This window comes from Perca flavescens, chromosome 21 (genome assembly GCF_004354835.1).
Source record: "Perca flavescens isolate YP-PL-M2 chromosome 21, PFLA_1.0, whole genome shotgun sequence".
NCBI lineage: Eukaryota > Metazoa > Chordata > Actinopteri > Perciformes > Percidae > Perca > Perca flavescens.
In genome coordinates this window covers 14,936,437-14,963,893 of record NC_041351.1, presented here as the reverse complement: position 1 = coordinate 14,963,893, position 27,457 = coordinate 14,936,437, and the positions used below count along the sequence as shown (strand labels likewise).

General features: G+C 37.7%; 2 protein-coding genes across 2 annotated transcripts in view; both read right to left on the bottom strand.

The window, feature by feature from the left end:
- Positions 1-23,179, bottom strand: part of lrp2b (low density lipoprotein receptor-related protein 2b) — a 48,973-nt gene extending 25,794 nt beyond the window's left edge. Inside the window, exons 1-35 of the mRNA XM_028568559.1 lie at positions 23,161-23,179; positions 20,774-20,884; positions 19,683-19,799; positions 19,489-19,599; positions 17,878-17,994; positions 17,192-17,308; positions 16,782-16,925; positions 16,155-16,271; positions 15,580-15,708; positions 15,111-15,280; positions 14,644-14,867; positions 13,027-13,233; positions 12,684-12,886; positions 12,291-12,431; positions 11,721-11,930; positions 11,322-11,514; positions 10,762-10,887; positions 10,508-10,638; positions 9,481-9,618; positions 8,876-9,154; positions 8,536-8,775; positions 8,279-8,401; positions 7,982-8,098; positions 7,345-7,722; positions 6,763-7,011; positions 6,244-6,452; positions 5,922-6,106; positions 5,527-5,755; positions 4,962-5,139; positions 4,435-4,563; positions 4,024-4,190; positions 3,539-3,682; positions 3,025-3,134; positions 2,285-2,462; positions 475-688 (exon numbers count right to left, since the gene is read on the bottom strand). Of these exons, the coding sequence (XP_028424360.1) occupies positions 475-688; positions 2,285-2,462; positions 3,025-3,134; positions 3,539-3,682; positions 4,024-4,190; positions 4,435-4,563; positions 4,962-5,139; positions 5,527-5,755; positions 5,922-6,106; positions 6,244-6,452; positions 6,763-7,011; positions 7,345-7,722; positions 7,982-8,098; positions 8,279-8,401; positions 8,536-8,775; positions 8,876-9,154; positions 9,481-9,618; positions 10,508-10,638; positions 10,762-10,887; positions 11,322-11,514; positions 11,721-11,930; positions 12,291-12,431; positions 12,684-12,886; positions 13,027-13,233; positions 14,644-14,867; positions 15,111-15,280; positions 15,580-15,708; positions 16,155-16,271; positions 16,782-16,925; positions 17,192-17,308; positions 17,878-17,994; positions 19,489-19,599; positions 19,683-19,799; positions 20,774-20,884; positions 23,161-23,179 (5,854 nt within the window). The remainder of the gene's footprint in view (positions 1-474; positions 689-2,284; positions 2,463-3,024; positions 3,135-3,538; positions 3,683-4,023; positions 4,191-4,434; positions 4,564-4,961; positions 5,140-5,526; positions 5,756-5,921; positions 6,107-6,243; positions 6,453-6,762; positions 7,012-7,344; positions 7,723-7,981; positions 8,099-8,278; positions 8,402-8,535; positions 8,776-8,875; positions 9,155-9,480; positions 9,619-10,507; positions 10,639-10,761; positions 10,888-11,321; positions 11,515-11,720; positions 11,931-12,290; positions 12,432-12,683; positions 12,887-13,026; positions 13,234-14,643; positions 14,868-15,110; positions 15,281-15,579; positions 15,709-16,154; positions 16,272-16,781; positions 16,926-17,191; positions 17,309-17,877; positions 17,995-19,488; positions 19,600-19,682; positions 19,800-20,773; positions 20,885-23,160) is intronic.
- Positions 23,180-23,717: 538 nt separating this feature from the next.
- LOC114548708 (uncharacterized) lies at positions 23,718-27,220 on the bottom strand. Its single transcript, XM_028568736.1, has 6 exons — positions 27,162-27,220; positions 27,003-27,048; positions 26,749-26,786; positions 25,253-25,340; positions 24,684-24,960; positions 23,718-24,446 (listed from the first exon to the last, which is right to left on the bottom strand). Exons 1-6 carry the CDS (start codon positions 27,169-27,171, stop codon positions 24,291-24,293), a joined length of 615 nt encoding a protein of 204 aa, XP_028424537.1. The 5' UTR covers positions 27,172-27,220; the 3' UTR covers positions 23,718-24,290.
- Between the last annotated feature and the right edge of the window lie 237 nt (positions 27,221-27,457).

Below are 27,457 nucleotides of genomic sequence, written 5' to 3'. Positions count from 1 at the left end.
GTGGAGGTGAACGTTACCGGATCATATAAACAACATCTGAAGAGGGGAGATAGGATGCCGTTTTTCTCCTCATGTGAAAAATGTTTGACAGCTTCCTGCAATATTTATGTGCTGTGCAGTTGTAATTCATAGATCATTAAGCTATTAATTCCTCCATTTAGCACTACCTTATCAAATTGTTTTTTCTTATTATTGATGAATTATACATTCATAGGGATGTGAAAGAGAGAGAAAAATATTCTTCCAATCTTCAAAAATGGCTGATTATTATTATGTATTTTTTTTTTTTAAACTATGACAACTGAAATACAAGTAGTGCTCGACCATGCTGTGTGTTGTCCTTGAGGAGGACACTACACTCCTACTCGCTAACTCTCTGGGAGTAATTATCTGTTGCATAATATTTGCAAACACAAAAAACGCTCAAGGACAGACACCTCTGAATTCAAATTAAAAACCAGTGGGTCCACTTACTGTCTCTGGCGTGCACTTTGAGGGCACGCAGGCCAGACATGCTGCTCCTCATCACCAACATATTAGCACCGGTGTCCTTGTCAACCCTCTCAATGACCTCGTAGTCCAGGTCAGTGTAGTAGAGGTGGTTCTGGTAGATTGTCAGCCCCCACGGATGGGAGAGGCCACTCACCACTGTCACCCGGGTTACTCCGTCCATGGTGCCACTCTGAATCTGGGCAAACAAGGAAGGAGAGCAAAGAGGAAGAGGTTACTGTGAGTAGTTGAATCAGGACCAGCATGAAGATGAATCAGCACAAGAGGTAACATAAGAAAAAGGGGAACTTGAATAAAAAAAAAAAAAAAAACAGTGTAAGCTTGGTCTGAACACATCACATAATTGGTGTGGAAGCATTAAAAGGATCAGGACAAAACATGTTTTATTATGTAATTTACATACATGTAGAAAAGGTCATAACATTTGCTTTCTCTCCTGAGATGACTGACCAATCAGTGATGAGTGTCAGAGCTTTGATCTCCTGTCAAATCACTCGCACTCAGACAGGAGAAGGGGACAGAAAGCAGCAGCTGTTAACAGACTTTTTCTCTATCATTCTTTTCCCATTTTCAGACTTCTTGAAGTGATGTGTGTAGCTCAGAACTAAGAAGAAGTTAAAACTATTCTGTAGCTTGTTACACTGTTACTGTTACTTATCTAACTGCCTTGTTATCTGTGTAAACGCTAAAGCTATGTTTATTGATTTCAATAAGTGTTCTGCTACGATGCGTATAGGTTTAGACTGTGTTACAACATGACATTTATTTCGAGTGAGAGAAATATATTATCGCCATAATATTGCTGTTGCTGTGTTTTCTATTGCATAGCTGATGGAAGTGCAGATTGTTTAATATTATTAAATATAATGATTGCTAGCAACAATGTGCAATTGCTAGTAAACAGACTAGCGCTGTGGAGCCACATGCTCAGATAGTAAAGGTGTAATTCACCATTTTGATCCGTAATGGATATGCAATGTATGGATGTAGCTTACTCTCAGTTTGTGTTAATGAGCAATATGTTACATTTCATTTATGTTAATTATTACAGAGAAATTAATGTAATTCCTTAGTATATTGTTTGTTATATGCTGGTGGTTACATATAGTAAATAATGTTCATAGTGCGTTTGTGCGTGTGTCCACTTGGCTTTTGGAATTTGGAGCAGTTTGGACAGCGTTGGATTTTGGATATTAATAAACTGTGAATAAAACTAAACAGCCGCACAATAAACTTGAGAAAAGAAAAAAACGCTGGCATAATGCTGGCTTCACTTCTTCTGTATCTACCCTTCAGAATAAAATCCCAGTTTAAATTCAATCAGAGCATTTTGCTAAGAGGAAACTCAATAAAAAAGGCATTTTGCAGACACTAGATCAAAACAAAAGCCACTATAGACACTATATCGTATTAAGTTGCTGTGAGCTGTAATTAACCACTTCTAAGAAGAAGGCAGAAGATAACATATAATAATAAGATAATCTCGGAGCCTGACCGGGCAAAGAGAGCTATCTTCCTCCGTCTCACTCAGACTAGGTTGTGTACTTGTGCTAACTTATTATAGTAGCTTGCATATTAAGTGCTTTGGGGTACTGTAAGTTATTTTGGGGTACAAAGGTTCTGGAGAAAGCTTCAAGCAGCAATACCACAAGCCAAGAAATCAGCCCGTTCCAAAGTGAGAATTTATTACCCTCAACATCCCAAAAATGCAGTTTGTACTGAAATGTACAGTAACGGATGACATCTATATGCTGAGTATGTATAGTGTACATACCAACCCTGAGCCCGCAACACCCCAGTACAGTTTCATGGTAGAGATGTCAGCGGCGATGAATCCTATGTTCACCAGGTTGCCTGTGTAGAGGTTCCTGAGGTTTCCTCCATCCATGTCCGCACTGCCAACCTTTGGTGGAACTCCGTTGTTTGACCCCTTGTCTGTCCAAAATAATTTCCTGTGAAGGGAAAATTTAAATGTGAGAAACAACTAAAGAGTCAGTCAAAAATGAGTCAATCATCATAACTTTAGCTATGTGTAAAATTCCTCTCTGATTAAAATAACATTCAGAATATACATAAAGTGATTATTTTCACCTACTGTACAAAAATGTAAAGTTGCAGGCACAAATGTCTGACTGTGTTACCTTTACTGTTATAGGTTTTGGTTGGTTATTTATATCACAAGAAACATGATTGATGGAGATGTTGCTGGAGAAATAAATAATTTTATTTTCCAATTGCATGAGGCTCTTTCAAACAATCAGACCACTTTGTTCTTGTAAGCCTGCTATCATCCACTCAATTAATGCTATCCAATTAATCATGTCCTGGTCTATTGGTTCTGTCTTTCTAGTACCAGCAAGTACAAATAAATAAGTATTGCTTATACCATCAGAAACACGTTTGAACATTTTACCCAGAGAAACTGACACTTCTATATGTTCCTCCTAATGTTTTTCCCATTTCACTGAATTCAGTAATAGAGCAAATACTCCATAGGTTGAACAGAGGCTTTACCCTCGGACTGGATCCAGGGCTATTCCAATGGGCTCTCCTGCTCCCTCTGGTTTACCAGTGGAGGTGATGAGAGTCTTTCTATAGTGCTGGTCTCCATCCACACGGATAACCTAAGTGGAGGATAAAATTTGATTATTTACTTGCACAATGATAATGTAAAAACAGAAATTAAGAGATAAAAAAAAACACACACACATTGTAAAATATTAAATGTAGATTAAATAAATAAATAGAATACATAAATTAAATCTGACAAAGAATAAATCCATGTATATGTATTCTAATGAATATAACTGATGAACTAATGAATGTGCTATAATAGAACACAGGGAGTGAGTGGTAGTTTATTTATTTAAATGGTTACATATATCAGTTTTCTAGTAATCTAGTTTTGGCAATGTTAGGTTCTATTTACCATTGTTGTTATCAAATAATCAACAATTAACACTTGTCATAATCTATATTTGTATTGCCATTAATCATAACTCCAATTTCGGTCTGAAAAGGTGCTTACCTCTATGGCTTTAACAGTGGGATTGGTGGAATACATTATTCGGCTTATCCAATCAAAAGCCAGACCAGACGGTGAGCCCATGAAAGCAGCGGGAGCAAACTCAGACCTGTTTGCACCGTTGGTTTTTACTTGCCATATAGATCCCTGACAATAGAACACAATTAAAGACCATGCTTCAAAACAAGCATTTTAGAAACTGTAGATACTTAACTAATTTGTAAACAATAACTAAAAGACAGAGAAAAATATCCACAGGTGCAAATCAGTAATTAACCATATATTACTATGGCATGTAATGGAAATAATTCTGAAAAGCCTAACCTTTTTCTTCTCTTCTACATAGATACTATTCAAGTATAACATGGGATACAAGTTACACAGTTGCCTATAATAATTAACATTTGTATCAAACACTATCCTTGCATCACGATAAATTCATTATAACAAAACAGTTCTCCAAGGTTCAATTTAAGACCTCCACTCACAGTGCTCTGCACCCAATAGATTAACTGCTTCTGGTCATCAAAGTCGATGTCCTGCCCCTGGCTGATGCCAGACACAGGGGCCATTGCATTGTTGGAAATGTCAGTAGGGTCCAAAGGAATGCCAAAAATCACTGAATCTCTCACAACCATCAAGAAGGGAGTCTCATCTAGAATAGAACAGAAGTTCAGATGACAAGAGGAAGACAATACTCACAAAAAGGGGTGCCAAGCTGTAAGAGAGAATATACATTTTAGCAGAAACACACACAAAATAATATATATCAAACAGAACTTGATATTTGATCACATTTATTACATGGTTTGTATGTACCAAGATTTCAACATGGTTAAATCATGTAAACACTGATGCAGAGAGCACTGTGTAAAAAAAATAAAAATAAAAAAAACTACCTTTGATACAGGTGCGTTTGTCAGTATCCAGCTTCCAGCCAGACTGACAGTGGCAGGTGTAGTACCTGGGTCTTATGCCTGACAGCAGGCACAGCTGAGTGCACAGGTGTTCTCTGCATGGGTCGATAGCTAAGTACAAAACCACAGTGTCACCTTCAACCACCCTTAATACGACATTTATACTTTTTCTACATACTATCCAATGTGTCATGAATATTTGGTGAAGCCATTGTGGTGGGGATTTTACATGCACTTAACATTCGATTTTTCAGATATTGCTGCTACTGCTGTTTATGCTGTCTGTGTACTTCTATTCCGCAAAGACATTAACACGTGGTTAGCATAACTTTAGAAACATGCATTCAGGAAGATGTATACAGTTGGCCCATCAATAACTCTAGAGGGCTCACTTTATACTCACTGATTACAGATTAGACATGCTTTTACCTTTCTACACTGCATCATTTCAATACACTTCAGAAATCTGAAAGTATGCAAGTAAGATTTACTGTTTAATTGGAAGTTACCGGTGGGCTGTTTGATGGGATGGTCCATAACGATGCCCATGGGTTGGTAGACATTGTTCATCAGAGTGGTGATGTTACCACCATGGAACTTGTTCGTCCTCATCACTTTGCTGGTGTAGTGCTCCGACCAGTAGATGTTGTCCTCAAAGATGGTCATACCGTGTGGGTGCTGGAGAACCTGGTGTGATGTGCACAGAGATGATGTTTTTTTTTTTAACTTCATTTATTCAAGGAACTCCCTATCTTACTCTGAGTCACTGCTCAAAGAAGGTAGTGTTCAACTTAAATTTTCCCTGATTTGTGCTCTCTCTAAAATGTTTAGGCTACCATCTTACCTACCGCCTTCAGTGAGTTTTTCCACGTCAGTAAAAAGATACTAGTATGAAGGAACCAAACTTATTTCAGAAAGAAAGAAATTGTCACAGTCTCGAGTTTGATTTGTCTTGTTGCATTGAAGTTTGAAACAGCTTTTGTTGTTGTCTTGTCTCCGGTGTCATTTATGATTTGGCGCAATGAGTAAAATATCCCCTTTGTTTTTTCTCAAACTGAATCAAACTAAACCTACCATGTCACTTGCCATGACCTGAAAGCGGTTTTTGCCATCATAGTCACAGTAGTCAATATATTTGAGGTAGGCGTCAGCAAAGTAGACCCTGCGGGTGGTGTAGTCCAGGGCCAGGCCGTTGGGCCAGTAGAGTTTAGTGCTGACAATGACTTTTCTCATTGCTCCATCCATGTCGGCCCGCTCGATCCTGGGGTTCTGACCCCAGTCTGACCAGAACATCAGGTTGGTGCTGGGAGGAATGACAGTGTGATACATATTTTTTATGTTATTGTCTTGTGACTTGCTGTTTAGGGGTAAGCTAAACATAAAATAAAAAAAACAGGCAATGTAATTGAAAATCAAATTAAAACCATCTAAATGTCCATGTCCCTTTCTCCCAAAGAGTCTCTACTCACTAGTTACGGGGGTCTAAAACCAGTCCACGGGGGCTGGTGACATTCTTGGTGAGAAGGACTTTACGAAAGAGACCGTCCAGAGTAGAGACCTCAATGTTCTCCATGACAGAGTCGGTCCAATAAAGGTTCCGACCCACCCAGTCCACAGCTATACTCTCTGGTACCATCAGACCAGAGGAGAACACCTAGAACAATAGGGAGATATTAAACTGAGAATATTGTACAGCAGCTATGTTCGAATTCTACAGAGAATTCAGAGAAACTTTGTGACCAGTGGTTGAAATCTCTTGCTTTAACGCATCTGTGATATAATTTCTCTTACTTCTCGTCTGTCGGTGCCGTTCTGGTAGGCACTCCATATTTTCTTCTGCGAAGCATCGGCCCAGTAGATTCTGGATGTTATGCGGTCAAAGTCCACGGTCACAATGCTTGAACCACTGATCACTGGACGCATCTCGGGAGGTTTCATGTTGATATGGTTGGCGATGATCTGGCTTCGCTTGGCAACCAGAAGGACAGCTGCCAGTGAGTCTAAGGGCAGAGAAGTATCTTGTTTCCTACCAACATCTTATCTAAAGTTTATCTTTGGGTGTACTGTTCCAATGTGTACTGTGCTTTGTTTGCATGTAGTGTATAACATTTGCAACCCTGCAGTAAATGCTTCATGTAGGTTTTTTTTGATTCAAGTAATGAATTGACCTAATTAGTTTTGTCACAAATCAAAAACAGATATGTTTCTTTAATATACACCCAGAAAATAATTGAAAAATATACGGTATACATCATGTATTCAGCATTGTTTAATTGCAGCTTTTTTTGTAATGTAATGTTTGTTGCCTACCTGCAGCTTTGCAGGTGCGCCCATCAGGCTCTAGGAGGTAACCATATGAGCAGGAGCACCTGAAGCTTCCTCTCTCGTTGTAGCACTGCTGGCTGCAGAAACCTGGGATCAGACACTCGTCGATGTCATCACAAGTCTTGGAGTCGTTGAGGAGCTGAAATCCTGGTGGACAGGTGCACTGAGCCCCAAATGGTCCTTGGACACAGCCGTTACTGCAGCCCCCGTTGTTCAGTAAACAGTCATTTTGGTCTTAAAAATGACATGCCAGTTAGTATTGCGCATTTATTAGGCACCGTTCTGTATTTGCTGCTGATGATTTTGCTTCAATTTCTGTTATTTCAGTGCAGTTTGTTTCTTTTTATTCTTGTACATTATATTATGTGGTTATTATTGTGGTAATGTCCTACAGTCTTTTACATTTTTTTAAACATTTGAACAATGCTCTGTTTATTTGATATGTTGTTTTATTACTTTTTGATTATTCTCTTTGAATCATATACAACAGAAATCTTTGTATTCTGTTTTTGTACGAATGCTGAGGCTTAAATATGATGTATAATGAATGATATTTTAAAAACTCACTGCAGATAGGTGACTCATCTGCTCCATTGGGGCAGTCTCTCTGGCCGTTGCACACCTTGTCGAGGTCGATGCACAGCTGGTCGGTGGGGCACTGCCACTGTCCGGAGGGACAACTAAATGGAGGGGTGGGGCAGTTCTGTTCATCACTCATGTCCCGGCAGTCGTTGGCGCCGTCACACAACCAGCTTGTTGGGATGCACAACTTGTTGGTACACTGGAAATAGTTGGGTTTGCAGGTGATAGGCGGGCAGGAGTTGTGTTCATCAGATCCATCCTCACAGTCTGGGTGGCCGTCACACTCCCACTCATCTGGTATGCAGAAACCGTCGGTCTGGCACTGGAACTCTTCATTGTGGCAGAGGCCTGGACCTCGAGTGGCTGGATGAGCAACAAATATTTCAAAATTACTTTTGAAATAAAATTACTTTCTTTGAGAATTTACAGTGACTCACCAACAGAAAACTGACACACTGAACATCAAGACAGAGGTGTAATATCTATTAATTAGCATATTCATTTATTCCGGTAAACAATCATTTTCTGGTTGAACAATATCAACAGTGGTGCAATCTGTCATGATCACATCACTAATTGACACAGTTGTTATATATATTGTCAGTCAGCGTAGCCAGCTTACGACAGTCTCGTTCATCAGAATGGTCCCGGCAATCAAACACTCCATCACACCGATAACTTGAACTGACACACTGGTCCCCACTGGCACAGGCAAACTCATAGGAGGCACAGGCAAACTCTGGTGAAAGGCAGAAGAATAAGAGGCAGAAAAAAAAACTCAATTAAACACAAAAGAAACATAAACAGGTATTTTTGAACCCAAAAATTAGTCTTTTGGGCTCAATAAGGTGTTCTGTCTTAAATGAGCTACATAAATAAAACAGAACACAAAAAAGATCGAAGTTATAGTAATTCCTACCGCAGTTTTTCTCATCAGAGCCATCCAGGCAGTCCTGGTCTCCATCACACACATAGGAGTTGTGGATGCAGCGGTGGTCGGGACACAGGAAGTAGGCAGGAGGGCAAGTAGTGATGGTTGAATCTATCAATCACAGTGCAGCGCATGAATCAGAATTTTGTTACATTACATTTACATGATAAAATTTGCCTGCCCAATATTCTATAAATTAAATCACATTACACAAGTGACTGGGCTAAAAATTAACAGATACTTACTGCAGTTGTGTTCATCAGAGCCATCACCGCAGTCGTTGTCACCGTCACACACCCATATTTGAGAGATACACCTGTTGTTATCACAGGTAAAGGAGCTGGCAGCACAGGTGGTAGGGAGACGGGTGGGACAGTTAATTTCATCAGAACCGTCGCCACAGTCGTCCATGCCATCACAGCGCCAACTGGAGAGGATGCAGTGCTTGTTGTTGCAGGTGAACGCTTGTGGAGAGCAGGTCGCTCCTGGTAAAGAATACAAAGCAGGCAGATGGATTAATAAAATAGTTTGCGCAATAATTTTGTTCCTACTCCTCAAAACACCCCCCATCTGTTATACATTCACCTGTATCAGTGCAGTTCGCCTCATCAGTCTTATCTATGCAATCAGCAATTCCATCACATCGGTAGGAGTTGGGCCTGCAGCGTCCTTCGTCACACTCAAAGGCGTAGTCGCCACAGTTGTTGTCAGGTGGAGGGACAGAATCGTCCTTGATGCAGTCCCTCTGATTGGACTGAAGTTTCATGCCGTATGGACAGCCACACACTCGATTGTAGGAGGGAGTCGGGAAACAGAAGTGGCTGCATCGCCCGTTGGGCACCATATTGCAGCGGCTGGTGAATGCTGCCAGGAGAATGATGAAGAAGCAGTCAGCAGGTTTCTGGATTATTATATCTGGCTGAGTCACAGCTCAACTATGGCCCTGGCCCTGCAGTCATTGATCATTCTAGTTTAAGTAGAAAGAACATAATGTGGATATCATTCTCTTCTCTTCTACCTCTATCTTGTCACTGCTCTCCCGGACTACTAGCAGTCAACTCCTCTCTGTCTTGTTCTTAATACACAGTTATCTACACTGTCAAAAGTGTGGCCTCTACTTACCACTCTGCATCAGCTACAGTAGGATTGGAGAGTTAAAATATCTGCAGACTCCCTGTGTGAGAACTTACTGCTATGGAGATCAGCTGTGTAGGCCTTGACATTCATGATGCCAGTGATTCCTTGTCTGATCATAACGTTTCCTCCTCCATCCCTCTTCCTCATCTCGAATACTGCTCTGGTCCTTGTGTCAGACACATACAGGTAGTCTACAAGACAGAAATAGATGGTTCAGTATTTTTTTTAAACGACTAGCAAAGGTACGTACAAATAAACCCACATTCACAAAATATAATAAATGAGTATCTCTGTGAGTCATTTTAGCACAGGCAAAGTAAATTGCTTAAAGGAATACGCCACCGTTTGTTGAAATGGGGCTTATCACGGTCTACCCTGGCTGTAGATAGGTGGGCCAACGCATTTTTTGTCTCAGTGCAAGTAATTAGGTTGTTTTTTTGTCTTTTGTCGACTCACTTTTACTCACAACATGCTAACCGGCAACATAGGATTCCATTCACTACGGTAAGCTAACTAGCGGCAGCACTGCCGGTTTTGCACCGGACTAAAACGATGCATGTAAAAAGCCCTATTTCAACAAACGGTGACGTATCCCTTTAATAAGTTATAAAAGGTAAAATAAGTGGCATTATAACATTTTATTAATGTGCAGCTACAACATGAATGTGCACAATGCTATAAACTAATTTTAAACATTTGACTAAATACATACAAGGCAGTGGTACTATAATTTCCCAAAGGAAGTATTGCAAGTAATTTAATTAACATAAAGTTCAGTCAGTACAGAAACAAAAGTATTTGTACTTCTACATAGAGAAAAAAATAAAGGAAAGAAATATTCAGATTTAACAATTGTTTATAGTATTGGGCATTAATTGATTAGATGGGATGCATACATTAATGTATTAATTAAAGTTATCCTCTGTTCACCACAGTTTTTTGGTCTGACTGTTGTTTATAATGAAATTTGTGTTTTATTTTGTCAAAGCTGAACATAAACTTGAATATCATATACAATTTGAATAATCTTGTGCATGAGTAATATAGGTGGGAGTCATGAGGATAAACCATAAAACTTACCTGAAAAAATTGTTAGAGAGTAGGGTTGAGTGATCTGGCCAATGTTAGTAAATGTCTGTCTGTCATATCCTTCGATGCCGATGTGTCCAATCTGGTCCAATTGGGAATCCACCCAGTACAGCCTGTCCATCCTGTTGAAGATTAATCACAAGGAATTAACCAGCAAATATAAAGGAATACTGTAGTCCACACAACATTCTTTGATTCCTTGAAAAGCCTGAGAATTGTTCACTTTAGGTCATCATTCTGCTTACACATAGTCAACAGAAAGTCCATACGGCCATCCCAGTGTTGTGTTGACTAGAGGAACAGCATTGCTGCCATCAGTGAAGCCTCTCATTATGACGGCTGGACGGTACCAGTCAGACCAAAACAAGTAACTGTGGATCAATGTTTGATTACACACACAAGAGAACAGATCTGTTTAGTGTCAATCAAAATAAAATATAAGGAAATCAGTTAACCTTTATGTCACTTCATGGATTAACAAAACCGTGGAGCCTGAAGGTATTCAATTATGGCAATAATTGGCAATAAGTGAACTATTTAAATACAATTCAATTACCAGTATTTCTTAAATAGAAGCAATCTAAATAATGGACTGGAGTAATGCAGTAGATTATAGAAAAAAAAACATTGGTTTTCAAACTGAAAATACATCATACACAGGATATCAATAAAAAAAACATCTGCACTACCATTACTTGACTGTCATATTGTAAACCAGTGAATGTGCTGTCCCTGCCACCTGAAATCTCCTCAGAGCAAACAAATCACTCTCCAGTATTTACACCTGATATATTTGAGCACTCACCCAGCACTGGGATGCACTGCAATTCCTTTTGGGTTCCTTATTCCTGTCACAATGTCTCGTCTCGACTTGTCTGTGACTCTGAAGGCCACCACCGTCTTGTAGGTGCTTGTGGTCCAAAACAATACTTTGGAGGTCCAGTCATAAGCCATGGCGTCAATCGTTCCCACTCTGTAGCCTGTCAAAATCTGTTGCACTGAGAATGCATAGAGAAAATCAATAATGTGATGTGTGACACACAGGATTAAGAACAGAGTCTTAAAAGACAAAATTCTATATTATATTTTATGGGTAATAAATTACCTTACAAATTCATTGCCTAACATAAACATTTATATTACATGTGACCCTTAGTGCTCTTGAATTGGTGCTTTATAAAACAAATAATAAAAAAAAAATCACCAGTGCCATTGAGGTTCGACTTATAGACGAGGCCTCTGGACCTGTCGTTGTAGAAAAGGGCTTCTTCGTTGCCGTCAAACTCCACAGCAGAGCCAGAGAAAGACGTCCCGAGCCCTGTGAGGGGCAGGGTGATGTCCTCCTGGAGGGATACGTTCAGTGGGATTCCCCGCACCCCCAGAGAGGTGGCCAACAACAAGAAGTCTTTCACCTCTGTTCAAAGAGGGAGTGGCAGTGATTACTAGCAGGTAAACATACTGTCTTTACAATTTAATTCTAAAAGTTACTTGTTAGTACAGTAAGTAATTGGGATAAAAATATTCAAGATGGAAAAGTGTGTTATGCTCATGCATATTATAGCTTAAATGTGATGCAAACCTACTAGCAATTGAATGATGAAATAAAATAATTGCAATTTAGAAAATGTGTGTACAATATTGTAAATTAAATTTATATAATTTTAAGACTAATTAAAAACATGAACATCTGACAGCAGAATACAGAGAATATTGCAAAATGAGTAACAGACCAACTCTAATCAGGTCATTTTGCCCTCAATCAAGAGAAACTCACTAAAGCAGGTGTGACGGTCAGTGTGCAGGTCGTAGCCATGGCGGCACTTGCAGCGGAAGCCCAGACCGTCATTGTCGGAGCGGTGACTCAATACACAAATCTGCTGACAACCCCCATTGTGTCTGCCGCAAGGGTTAATCACTGAAGGACATGAGAGGACAGATCTGGTCATTTTATGACAGCACGGTTTTCATATTTATGTAGTATTAATTCATAAACATAACGAATGAGATTCAGAGTGTATCTGGTGTTAAACAAAAGGAAGACAAGAAAACGGATATGCATAAAAAAGTTAAGTAGGTATTAATTCTATGCAAGCAGCAGAATAAATTGGACATCTCTGACCACTGAACTTAATCCAACTTGTTACAGGTTGGAAGTGTGTCTCCATACCAACAGGTTGCAGGACAGCGTGTGAGACTACAACATGGCCCGGTCGCTTTGTGGTACGATAGAGCAGTGCTGGGTTGTTGTCTTTGAACCGGTTGGCTCTCACCACACCCATCTTGGTCCAGTCAGTGAAGAATACGTGGTTTTCAAACACAGCAACTCCAAAAGGATGTGGAGCCTGGGTTCCACCATTGAGGACTATTTTCCTGGGAAACAACAACACCTTAATGGCCATCAAGAAGAGCACAACATGGAATACGTCATCGTTTCCCTTTTCAGCTTAAAGTTACTCTACAGGTAGGGAGAAATCCTTAATGACTGACAACATTTTGAGTGCAACCTTTACCTGTCCAAACCACTGTAGGTGACTGTCTCTATCGTGTCAAAGTGGCTGTCAGACCAGTAGACTCTCTTGGTGACAATATCTAGGGTAATTCCGGTTGGAATGCCGAGTCTGCTCTTTACCAGCTCTACACGATTACTGCCATCCATGAAGGCACGTTCAAGCTTCATCTGCTCATTAGCATAGCCCATGTCTGTGAAGAACATGTAGCTGCAAACAAGCAAAAAATTAAAACTTAAAATGTTGCAATATGGGTGGGTTGGGGTGATGGGAGGGAGATCAGTGTGTAAAATGTTTGCTGTGTTCTGTATAACTGTTATACAATGTATAACTTGATGCGATTTGCAAACTGAAAATCAATAAACACATTGTTAAAAAAAAAAAAAAAAAAAAGGGATGTAATATAAGCCACATGATGCCGGGTCAAATGGATATAAAAACTCTTAGTATAAAGCCGCCCACATATGATCCTCTGCAAAACTGCAAGGTAGGGTGCAGAGAAGAGAGGCAAAGCACAGTGCAGGTATACCGGTACTTCATAATTGCGTCTGGCTTTGGTTGCGCCCATAGACTGTAAAAATATGAAATAATCTCATACAGTCTATGGTTGCGCCTTTAAAAGTCAGCGGCAACAAGTTCAAAGTTGAAATAATTTGAACTTTGAGCGTAGTGTTCGGCGGCAATTCCGAGCGGTCGCAACGCGACTTCCTCCCAGTTGTCTCCACTGCTCTCTCCATAGGAAAACAAAAGGCACAGCCAGCGCAGAGCGGTTCCACTGTGGATTATGTGCAGGCAGTTTAATAAATGTATGGAGTTCTTTAACAGGATTCATTTAAAATCTTGTAGAGTTGCCACTGGTTTACTTTGTATTTTACATAAATAAGCTTTAACTGTTAAGCGTAACTGACAACGACAAGTAAACATGTCATCCCTGACAGATGACATAGAGCAGACTTTGGACCAGTCTTTACCACGTTGCATCATTTAAGTTTTATTTAAAAAAAGAAAAGAAATGGTGAGGGTTTTGGTTCCTGTTCGAATGTATTTGTTTGTTCTGTATGTTGTGTTCAAAAATATAAAAATAATAAAAAAATGTATCATAAAAAGAAAGAAAGAAAAGAAATTATAATACCGATATAACTAACTCTGTTCAACAGTTCTCATATCATTACATTGGCGACCAGATTTCACAGAATCAACTTTAAAACTTCTATTGCTTGCCTATAAATCGCTACGGTTTAGGTCCAAGATACTTGATCAATCAGATCAATCCTAATTACCTTAAAGTCTAAGCTAAAAACCCACCTTTTCATATTGCTTTTAATTATTTTTCTATGTTTATGCATGTATGTGCATTTAATTGTTTCTTTTGTTTTGTTTTTTTGATTTACTCGTTGTAATCTGTACATGTACACTGTAATATTGGGTTGCCTTTGGGTATAAAATGTGCTATTAAAAACACATTTGCTTTGCCTTGCAAATTACATACATTGTTACATAGCATTATCTTATTAAAATCAGATGTTATTTGTATGCAGCTCATGAAATTATGTCTGAAATGGATTGCCTTTCTCAGCAGCTTTGGAAGCAGCATTGACAGACTAAAGCATTTAAACCCACCCCACTGTAGGGTCCAGGACGAGGCCATGAGGAGTCTGCAGGTTTTCAGCCAACAGTGTGACCCGGTTCCCTCCATTAAAGTCGCACATGTCGATACGCTGCATCATTGCCTCTAAGACATAGAGTTTGAAGTTGATCCAGTCCACAGCAATGTTCTGTACATTTTGGACTGCAGCAGTCAGAACTTCCTCAATGTTACCACCATTGTAGTTGGCAGAGTACACCTGGCAAGAGAATGACAGGGTTTAGGACAAGTGGGTGTGTCTTCCCAACTCAACTACTGCCTTAGTGCCCTTGAGAAAAGCATAAAAGCCACAGCTGCTTTAGCACAGCTTCTCAGTGGCCAACAGAAAGTATTGCTGTTGAACTAAATTGGTGCAGTTTGGATACACAAGAAGCTGGTGTTAATCATATAAAGAAATTATGAACTTATTAAATTATGTCACCAGACAATGATCCAGACTGACCTTTTTGGTATTTGTATCACTCCAAAATACTGTGTTGCTGTGCCAGTGATATGCCACCCCTACAGCATAACCTTTGCCCTGGGACGGCACCAGAGTTCTGAAAAAGCGTCCGTGTATATCAGCTATCATCACATCACCCCCGTTGGTGAAAATTAGCTGTGGCAGTCCACCTGGAAAACACATCAGCAGTGAATGTATTTCAAAAAGTTAGTCATCTTAGATGTTTGATATAATTATACAAAATATACATATTTTAGAAAACCAAATCATTGTACTGAAAAGTTTTTTAGTAAATGTCATGTTGAAAAAGAAATAGGCCTTATTATTCGTATGAGCAACATACCAGAGATTGCACAGTCAATTTAAAGTATTGTTCTCTTAACTATGTCATATTGATCTTTAAAACAACCCATTGATTACGTAGCAACAGAAACATATAAAGCTACAGTGTGATGTGTGATCTCTGTACCTGACACATTGGCTTTGCAGACATGACCCTGCTCCAAGAAGTATCCATCAGCACAGCTACAGTGGTGTGTACCAGGACGATCTTCACACAGTTGGTCACAGATCCCCCAGATTTGACAATCATTATAGTCTGGGTAATAAAACAAAAAGCCATTTGTTATGTATTAGGATTTGGATGAGGATCTACAACACTAACTGCAACCAGAGATCCATGAAATTAATCCAGTAATTATAGCTCTTCAAGGCCAAAATAAAATGACTGAGACTATTTAACCAAAAGCTCTGTGCTCCCTTCATTAAATCAAACTAACATTTAACACTAAAATAACACCACATTACAGAATAAGGTATCATGGAATGTATTTATGTTACCATGGAAGTAATCCACAGATCTTGCAACAATGTTAGGAGATCTCAAAAATGATCCACTTCAAATTCAATTCAATCAATGACCTTATTCTTACTAAATGCTGCTTTGTTGAATAGTACCACTTCCTCCTGTTGCTTACCTACAGTACACATTTAAAGAATATAGATTTTGTTTTCACAAAAACATACATGGTACATGTCACTCACCTACACAGGAACGGCTGTCATTGGCTACAGTGAAACCATCAGGGCAGTAGCATGCACCTCCCTGAGGAGACGTGTGGCAATGGAACTCGCAACTCAAGGCAGAGCACTGCTCCAGGCCTGTGAGTAAAAATCATATAAATCATCATGGACAAATCTTTATTTGGGATTATCATGTGCGCAGCTTTGTCTCCCAGGGAATCATAATCAGTATTGTGACCAGCATTATAGCCATCATCAACTGAATACGGAGGCCATTAGTGTTTGCCCTAGGAAAATTACCTGATAAAAGTTAATCTTAAACCAGGTGTGCGTGAAGGCAGTGATATAGAAGGCGAAAGTATCATATCGCAGTCTGAACAGCTGGCTTCTGCGAAACATTAATGATGAGTACAATACACTTCAATGTCTAAAACCTTACACCTAAAATGTATAGCCCTATGAAAATGCTGCAAATCTGGGATGTTATACACAATGTTCTAGAGGTATCTCATTTAGGAAGCAGTAATTCTGTGTTTTTTTCTGATCAGGCTATTTTCACTGTAGGCATTAAGACAGATATAATAGGCATACATTGCAGAATTCTACAGTTCTCAACCCATGTAAAACATTAACATCTGTGTGACTTACTGCAGGTTTGCTGTGCTGTGGAGTTGGTCTCGTCTGTTCCTCCAGGACAGTCAGTTTTGCCGTCACACACTTTGCCCACTTGTATGCATACTGACGAGCCTGGGCATCCCCACTCACCAGGGTAACAGTCTCTAGAGTTACTATCTAAAAAACACAGAAACAAATGCTATTCTTTAAGCAGTTTTCCAATTTGGTCATCTGTCAGAATTTGTTTAAACTACTTTTTACATTTCCTAAAAGTCTTCTGCTACCAGTTTTTCAAAATGGGTTATTCCATCACTGCAGTCATTTGTTTATCAAAGTTTTTTTTTACATTTTTGAATGAAACTCCTCAGCTATACCAAGACGACTTAGTCGTGTGCAATATTGAATATACAGTTTAAACTATTAATAAGAAAAAGTTATCTCACCACATCCTTTCTCATCACTGTAGTCCCCACAGTCATTGAAATGGTCACACACCCAGCGCTGAGGAATGCAACGGCCACTGGAACATGTGAACTCACCGCCACTACAGCTCTGGTACGCTTAAGAATAAATAGATAGGACTCATATTTATCATCTCAATCATGGCCATTAAAAAAAAAAAAAAAAAAAAAAAAAAAAAAAACACTCTTTTTAACAATAAATACAATAAAAATACAAAAAAGATAAGCCTTTTTTTGGAGCGTAACAATTGTAATTGCAAAATTTCCAACACTTGAAAGGTATGAAATGCTTTGTGGATTCTTGCCTTGCCTAACATTTGAGAATTATGTAAATATATTTGTAAATCTGTTCAGAATAATGAACAGTTTGTCTTCTAAACAAACATAACTGTTGCCCGTCTTTATACACCTAAAAACACTACTTCAATTTTACAATTACTACATATGCACACGTTTAAAAGACTTTTTATAGCTTAAAATGCAATATTAAAATACTGTATGCCATAGGACCTTGCATCAAACTATTGAGCAACTTGAACATGAGAATCTACTGTCCAATTTATTTCAGATGTAAATGAGATACTGAAATGACATAAAACAGCATCATGGTCAAAGTTGCACCTCAGTTAAAACCAAACCCTGGCCTGTCGAGTCACTTTCATCCTTACCACAGTCTTGCTCATCACTGTTGTCCCCACAGTCGTTCCAGTGGTCACACACAAAGGAATGAGGGATACAGTAGCCATTTGCGCACTGATACTGGTGGATGGGACAGTGCTGCGACGCTGAAAATAAAACATGGCGATTGAATTTAGAAGTGCTAAAAAACGACGGCACGTACACTTGAAGTCAAACAATCTCTGACGTGACAGATAAATACGTTTCAATTTTAGTGTCACCAAATTCACGAGGAAGCAAAAATTTAAAAAGAAACAAAAAGGTAACGTTACAAAATTTGAGCTTTAACTAAAGTTATAACATAAATTTAACTTACGCTACTGTCAAAGATAAATAGATGGCAAAGTTTGTTCAAAGAAAAATTTTAAGACACATTTTTAACACTTACGGCTGTTAAAACATTTCCAGAATTCTTGACCACACTTCTATCCAGCTGAAATAAAAAATATTTACTCTGCTTCTCAATATTTGCTTTAACCTTTCCATAACTCATAGATATATACATCTATGCCCATAACTTTAGTTCCCATAGATAGCGATTTAGCTAAAACAAACAAAGATGGCGACCGGAAATGAACGTCTTGTTAGTAGTAGGCTACTGATTGGCAGAGTGCATGGCCATCAGATCTTCAAATGAATACACAAAGATTAAATAAACAAATGTAATTTTTGCAAAGATGAACCAGAATCTTTAACGCAGTTATTTTACCATTGTACACATTCAATTACTTTTTGGACTCGAATGACACATTATTGTGTAAAACTAATCCTAATATCAATATTGAGTGTAAAAATATAATTTTATATTTTGAACATGAGAAATTAAATGAATCAAATGTAAATGTTACTTACATAAATGCAAAATGTTACTTACATAAATGCAAAATAACAAAAGTTACCCCCAATTTCACCGCTTTCTTTTAGTGAATTCAAAGAAGACTCAAACGTACACTAAAAAAGTAACAAAACTGTTGAACTGTACGGTGAACCCTTTATATAAGAATAATGTATTTTGTTTCCTGATTATACAGTTTTTTTTTTATTAACACTATATTTATTTATTATTTATTTATTTTAAGTAATATACTTGTTTCTCTGGATCGTTATATTGAGTATGTGTTAGAGATGTTGTAGCCTATATGTTCAATATGTTCAATAAAAAAATGTGAATGTCTTGTGATAGAAACTATTATGAAAATTAAGATGAACGTAATAATACATCTTTTCATTTTTAACATAATGTTGTCTACTATGAGCAAGTCACTTCCAACAATCAATCTGTGCTTGGCTGTGATCCAAATGTATAAGACCAACTTAACTCTATTAATACCCATATGTCCCATGTCCCGTCGTTATTTTACAGCACAACGATTTTTTCATCTCAGTAAACATTTACATTACAACATCACTGCTCTAATCCTACCATATTATCTGAAGCAACTATTTTGCACAGAAAACCTTTTCTTTATTTAACATAATGATACTCAGCTTACATTTGCTCTTAGTGTTACAGAACAGAACATATATATTTTTAAGTATCTGCAAAACCATTGCCATCAATGCCAAGACATCTGGGTTTGCTGTGAGTCTCATTTACTCACTGCAGTTGAATTCATCTGAGCCATCTCTGCAATCCTGCAGCCCATTGCAGTACTGAGAGTTGTTGTAACAGGCCCCATTAGCACATGTCTTCTCAGTGCAATGTGGATAGTCTGCAAAAAAGTATACATCGGTATTGTGAATTTTGGACTGACTTCAAAGTATAGTGTCCTAAGTTCAGATGTAAAAGTCTTACTGCAGTTGTTCTCATCAGAGTTGTCCAGGCAGTCCTTTACATGGTCACATCTGTATTTGCTAGGGATACACTGGCCCTCCTGGCAGGTGAACTGGTCTGGGCTGCAGGTCCGTCCACCTGAACCAAGACCATATGACTGGGTTTAGTCTTAAAATGCTATTTTGCAGACTTGTAATTTGGAATGTTACAACATGCTTAAGCGTGAAGTTTATTAACATGTATTACAAGTTTAATTCTCACGCCATGCATTTCACTATTGAAAGGCTTCAGTTTTATTAGTGACTTGATGTGGCCACCTAGTGGTTTTACTCTTCATTACTGCACATGAACATGTAGCTTTGCAGCAGCATAATATAAAACTTTACATGCTCTACTTTCATTCCATTTTCATGAAATTTTTTGGTCAGTCTCTCATTGTAAACAACACCACATAAACAATAAACACTGCATACCACAGGTTCTTTGTTCATCTGAGCCATCGATGCAATCCACTTCTCCATCGCAGACAAATCCCAAAGAGATGCATTCACCGCTTGTCACACATTTAAATTGTTGCGAGGTACATGATGGAGGTGCTGCCACAAAGAACAAAACATTTGAAGAGTTTACACATGAATAATAGTGCTGTGTTTGGGTATGGTTTTATGTTTCTGTACAAATCCTTTCTTCGTTTTCTTCGTTTCTTCACCAGTTAACAGACATCCATTTTTGTCTGTGTGATGAATTTATAAAATCCCTGGAAACACTGGGTTTTTATAATGATTTTGCCTGGTGCTGTCTGTGTTTTCAGTGATTGGTTGTCATCAAGGGCATAACTTTGGGTTCAACATTGGCGGTTGTTGAGATCTCCATTTTTGAGCAAAATTGAAATTTTGAACATATCAAACACTTCATTTCCTGCATTCTGGTGAATTTTCCTGGAACATTTTTTTTTGCATTTTCTGCATCAAGTTATGGTGCAAATGCCTTTATTTATGTAAAGGAAATTATAATAGGTATTTTGGGGGGGTTGCACTGGACAGTTTTGATTTCTGGGTGGTTGTAACCCCCCCATGCCCCCTGTAAATTATGCCTATGGTTGTCATACTCACGACAGCTCAGCTCATCAGAGTCATCTGCACAGTCTTTAGTCCCATCACACCTCCAAGCTATGTTGATGCATTGTCCACTAGTGCACTGAAACTCCCCACTGCCACAACTTCCTGCAAAAACACCCACAGAGATAGAAGGATGGGATTAAAACGTCTGTCATCATCTTTTTAAGGTAATAATGTAGGCTCAACCTGCATGGTTTTAGTTACAGAGTACATTTACACATTTCATATGTTTAAAATACAATGGTAGATTTTCCAGGCAGGCGATGACCATGATGCTTAAATGAAAAAAATGCTTTTTACAATTTCCTTGACAAATGAGTTACCATGTTTATGACAACTGAAGCCACACTAAGTGTGCAACATTTGAACCTGAAAACATGTGATTCTGTAATTAAAGGGAAGTTAATTCTTCACCATGAATAAACAGTACATCTTATGACCTTGGCAGCCTATCATTTCAAATAAATAATTGATGTCTGAATCAGCAAAGAGACATGTAATTAGTATCACTTGTGTATTCAGAACTTTTCAGTAATTTGTCAAATATAATTTTGAATGAGGCATAACCCGGCAAAAAGTCCAAACCTTATAGGCATGAATTCAATTTAGTTGTATATACTTTGGAGGTAAACCTTTACTTAAAAAAAATAATAATATTATAATATACACATCACATTTACATGTGATGTTAAAATATTGTGAACATTTTTTTTTTTTAAGTGCACTTTTAAAAAAATGGATTAATGAATTAAAACAACAAAAATTGTTGTGATTTGTATTCATGTAATACTTTCTTGGGGTGTCAAACTACTCAGATCTTCTAAGCACAGATCTCTAAACATTTTTGTGCAGTTTAAAAACTACAGTAATTGTGAAACATGAAAGCCCTTAAAACTCAATATTTTGGTCAAAATAACACTGATGATGCAAACATCCAAAAATCTCACTCCTGACCATTAGCAAGTATGTGTATTCTTCACTAAGTTTTAACATATTTGTGACTAGAAAACGTATTGTTGTGAAATCAAGAAGATACATACCTTGAGAAATTTGAATTCCTTTGGACAACAGTAGAAGTGACAGAAGATGAAGACCTTTAAGGACCATAATTTAATTTTGGTGTTAGTTTGACAAAGTATGTACACTCATGCTACATCTGACCGTGTTATGAGCCTGGGGAAGATACAGCCTTTGGAACTGAGATGTTTGACCCGGAGCAACCAGCAGACCAACAACGTGATGTGCAGTAATACAGCTTTTTATGGCTCGCTTCTTTACATAAACTTCATCTAAGATTAACTTTTACCTGTTGGTATGTTGTCCACATCAGCAAGAAAAAGTAACTACTCACTTTTTTGTAACACTGTAGCAGGAAGTTAACACTGCCTGTGGCAAAGACCAGTTAATACAGCCTATATAGTTCCTAAAAATAGCAATGATCATGAGAGTTTTTTTTACCAGCCTTTACATCCTGTAAAGAACCTTTAAGAACATAATTCAAATCTGAATGTTTTTTGTAAGAGTGGTGTATGTCATGGTCTATAAATTCCACCCTGTTTATGAAGAACAAAAAAGATGATTACTAAATGAGCTTTATGGCAATTAATTGACTGAGACATTAGCTACAGCCATCAAACAAACTAAATATTGACAGCTTCTAGTGGCTTTTTATTTTTTCAATATGTGACCTTGTCACAGTATATCTGCTTAATTGGTTTACAACACACATGAATATTGCTTTGAGACAAACAAAAAGAGATGAATATCTACTAGTGGCAAATGCTGTTTTGTCACATTTATCGTCCTCAGTAGAGAAAAAACTTTAATCAAGCTACAGCTAAATCATATTTGGCCCATGTGTTCTGGCAAAGGGTATATCAGCAATTCAACAATTCAGATGTTAACTTCCCACAACACAAAATATCTTCTCCTTACAAACGTGTTCCCAGCCACTCAAGCTTTAAATCATGTGTTTTTCTAGCTGATACACCTGCTGTGCAGTTTCACTGTTCTTGCATGTTTCTGAGAAATAACATTTGTTAAAGCTTTGAAAACTGACACATACTCTGAATTGGCTTTTAACTTAAATTCCGTGAACACAGCTATGGTGATATAGAATAATGTATTTGTTTTAGAGGAGGAACCCACAAGCTTTATTCTCCAAAGCGCAATAGTAAACTTTAAGGAGAATCTTGGGATTTAAAAAAACTTTTTTTATTACTTTAAAGGGACACATGGATTATTATTTCTTTAAAGCATTTTTACTTCTTTGGGACCAAATTAAAAGGGAAGCTGTGGCTGGGTTGGCTCAGTGATAAAGCAGGCGCACATGTACTGAGAGGTTTATTCCTTGACGCAGAGGTCCAGGGTTCAAATCCGACCTCTGACAATTTCCAGCATGTCTTCCCCTGCTCTCTCTCACCTAGCTGTCCTGTCAAAAATTAAAGGTGGAAAAGCCCAAAAAATAATCTTGAAAAAAAAACAGTCAAGTTTAGGCACCTGAATCCTATGGACACATAAAGCATACTGCTTTTTTGTTGACCCTGTCTGCATGGCGCCCTCCAGTGGCAGAATGAAAGACAGCAGTGCACACTGCAACCATCTCTACACATGGCATACAGGGTGACAGATATTTGACTTAACAAAAGCAGTTTATTATTATTAATAATAATAATAATAATAATAATAATAATAATAATAAGTTGCTTAATAATAGAGATGGCTAAAATATTTTTAAATGATACATGAAAATCATAATGGAAAGTGTTTATTTATTAAAATTGTGTTTTAAAATGAATTAAATATAAAGATTTATTTTGAGCGACAAAGACAAAATAATAAAATAAGATACGTGGTCAAATATTTCTAAATATTGTAATATTTTATTCATTTTGAATAACAGCTTGATTATTAATCAGACAAGAAAGTGCCTCTCAGTTGAACAAAATAAAACGTCAAACAATTTCAATTTAGTAAACATTTTACACAAATAATAACCTGAAATATATGGAGGGACCTGACATGCCCTCATTTGGAGGAATAAGTCATGCAATTCTATTTGATAAAAAATATCTTCATCTCATTCACAAAAACTGAGTGAAACAAAAAAATTTAATGAGAAGTTGTAAATTCATAGACAAGTGAAACATTATGTGTGCAATGATATCCAACAGCTCGTCATTTCTGGGTGTCAATGTCAATAAACAATTAGACATTCTTAAGAGAGTAATATTCTAATTAATTAACAATAATATTAACAACCTTTTGTAAAGACCTACAGTGCATATCATATCCCAAACATGAATGAAGGAAAGACAGGAATGATTTATGAAAGCTTATAATGGATCAGCATAGAGTTCACGCTACTGCATAAGACCTATGCAACTGTTGTGCTTCTATTCCCACAACTCTCAGCATGATGGTGTTTTAATGGTGTACAGTTATTTGGGGAGGGGGAAGAGTTTTTGATCTGGGTAAATGTTACTGCAGGGTGAACCTTTGTTCATCCTCATTAATTCAACCTTCTTCCATCGTCGTGCGTGTAGTAAGGGTTTCTGTGGCCTTGGTTCTGAGCATATGGGTTGACCTCAGGTCGATTCTGGGCATAGGGGTTGGTCTGGGGGCGAGCCTGAGCATACAGATTGTCATCATGGTCGTCGTAGTAACGCTACAATAAAAACAGAATTTCTTCATGAGAGAATTGCAAAACCAGCCATGTATATCCCAGATGTTAACTTCTCTTACTCTGCTGAATATTTACTACTAACATTCTACTTTAGCTCTTTCTGTTCCATGAACTGAAACTCGTTTTTTACATTTTATACTTCTTTAATTAACCCTTACCACTCTCTGACATTGCTCCTCTTTGTACATCAAACACACAGACAGTATACAGTATACTCACAGAGTTCCTCCCTTCAGGGATCAAGTTTTGCCGGCTGGTGTTCGGAGTCATCTCCAGGTTGGTCCTGCTGTCCCAGCTGTTGGTGGTTGCGGCCCGTGGGATCCTGGGCACCCCAGCATTGGCAAAGGCTGACAGGCCGTTGGCTTGCCTGTTAACAGAGGTCTGTTGGCTGTTGGCTAAGTTGCTGTTAACCAATGGTTTATTGGCAGGAGGGTGGCTGATGTAAGGTTTCCCACTGTCTGCATTTTTGTTCATCTTGGAGCTTTTCTTTGAGGATCTAACAAAATAAAACAAAATAACACATTACTCTCTACTGTTACTATCTGTTAGTCTTCATTACATTTGTAAATAGATTTTTCTATGACTCAAATTAATTCCCAAATATGTGTTTCTAAAATAATGGCACAAAACACCAGGCTACCTTGACACAATAAAAAAAGTTCATAATTAATCTGATGGGTTACATAAAGGTTAATGTGTAGCGTAAGTGAGAGATAAACATGGCAAAGACATGGCAGAGGCAGTAATGAATATCTAGAAGTGGGTGAGTGAATAGATGAGTAACTCACTTGCGTGCCACTATAGGCAGAAGAATGAGTGTGATGAGCAGCAGTCCTCCGAGCACAGAGCCGACGATTACCAGCACCAGCTTCCATGCTAACAAAACACAATGAAAAGGACATCAGGCTACGCTGTTGAAATGACTTTAATAACAACTTTCCTATAAAACAAAATCTGCAAAGTGTTTCACAATACAGGCAATGCAAAGTCATAGCAATAAAGAACTCTCACACACACACACACACACACACACACACACACACACACACACACACACACACACACACACACACACACACACGAAAGTCTGTTTACAGTTCTCATGAGAAAGTTATAAAGTCGTTTGTGGCTCCATGTGTCACCATTTCAAAATATTTAAAAGGCTTACAACAAATGTGTTACCTACCCCTCTATTGGCATGGGTATCATGTAACCTCTATACAATATATGCTCAAAACATACATAGACAGACATACAGAATAAATATACACATACACAGGTGGACATCCTGTAGGAAAACCAGTGTGGAGGGCACTTAGTTCAACTTCGTCAAACTAACAACCCCAAATAAAACTGCTTATTTAATTTACCATGCATTGATAAAAGTAAGAATATATATATATATATATATATATATATATATATATATATATATATATATATATATATATATATATATATATATATATATATATATATATATATATATATATATATATATATATATATATATAAATATATTGTGTTGAAATGTTTCAGCAGGATCATATTGTTACATATGTTACATATGAGTTATATGAACATGATTTTGGGGAAGAACTTTTACTGCAATGCATACAGGGCAATTAGGACAGCACTCCCATTAACATTTTTTATTGCCACAAATTTCTCAAAAATATAGCTACACAGGTTGGGTTAACTACAGGTACCCACAATGTGTACATTATATACATCCCATCAGAGGGAGCCACAACCTACACAGACACAGTAAGCTACCAAAGTCAGAACAAAAGAAAAATATGAGAAGAAAAAGAAGAAGAATAAAATGAATGAACCTTTTAAAATGAAAAACAAAAACATGAAGTCACAAATTTATAAGAAACAAGCAAATGAAATCCCCTCATTCATACTATTAAGAATGAGGGTGTTAAGAATGTGTGTCCAATATGCCTCCCTTTGAAGACGATTCTGTCACCATTTCCACCTCTGTGGCATCTTTACTGCCTCAATGTCCATGTAGTGTAGTTCACTCAAGCTGTGGTTCTGACTAATTAAAGTGCTTGGCAACCCATGATTTCATTGTTTACTATTTTCTTTTATTTTCTCATGGAGTTCTTGCTGTTCTCACTTTAGTATTTTACTGTGTCAGGATAGGTAGGGGCTCCCTCTGATGGGACGCATTTGATATATCACTATTATCAAATAGAGATTTCTCATGTTTATTTTTTAAAAGGAGTGTCTGTTGTTTGTGCCTTTACTGTCAAACACATGCTTTTATACTCACATTCATTGCAGTTAAAACCAGAATAACCAAATGGACAACTGAAAGAGAAGAAGAATGGTTCATTTTATAATTTCATATGATTTCATTTATACCCATGATCTCTACAGACACAGGTCATATTTACAGTGGTTCTCTGCTTTTCCCTCCTCACTATGATTTGCATTAAATGTTGTTGAAATATAATAAGGTATATAATTGGATATAGAAAAAAAAAAGTTACACTCCGGGTAATGCTTTGACATTTAAAGACTCACTTGACACACTTTTTGGAACCCTCAGCTTTTTGACCGCTGGGACAAGCTGCAAAAATAGAAAAAGTTGAAGGAGTTTAAATAAAAAAAGGTTATTATGTAACACACACACACACACACACACACACACTTTATCTCTCTCGCACTCAATAAAGCCCTTACCAATGCACATTTTGGTAGTGAAGTCTGTCTTAATGTAATTTTCCAAACAGGTGCAGGTAAACAATCCATTTGCCCATTTGCACTCTGTACTGCTCTCATCACAGGGCTTCTTTTCACACAGGTCTGTGTCTTTAAATGAAGGAAACAAAGTAAGATAAAAGTCAGTACACCAAATTCAAATAAATGCAGTGGTACAAAATAAAAAAATAACTAGATATGAACAATTGTCTGAAATGTTCAGTGTTCTGGTACCAGTTGAGAAATACCATTATTTTAAAATGTACAACTAATTATTC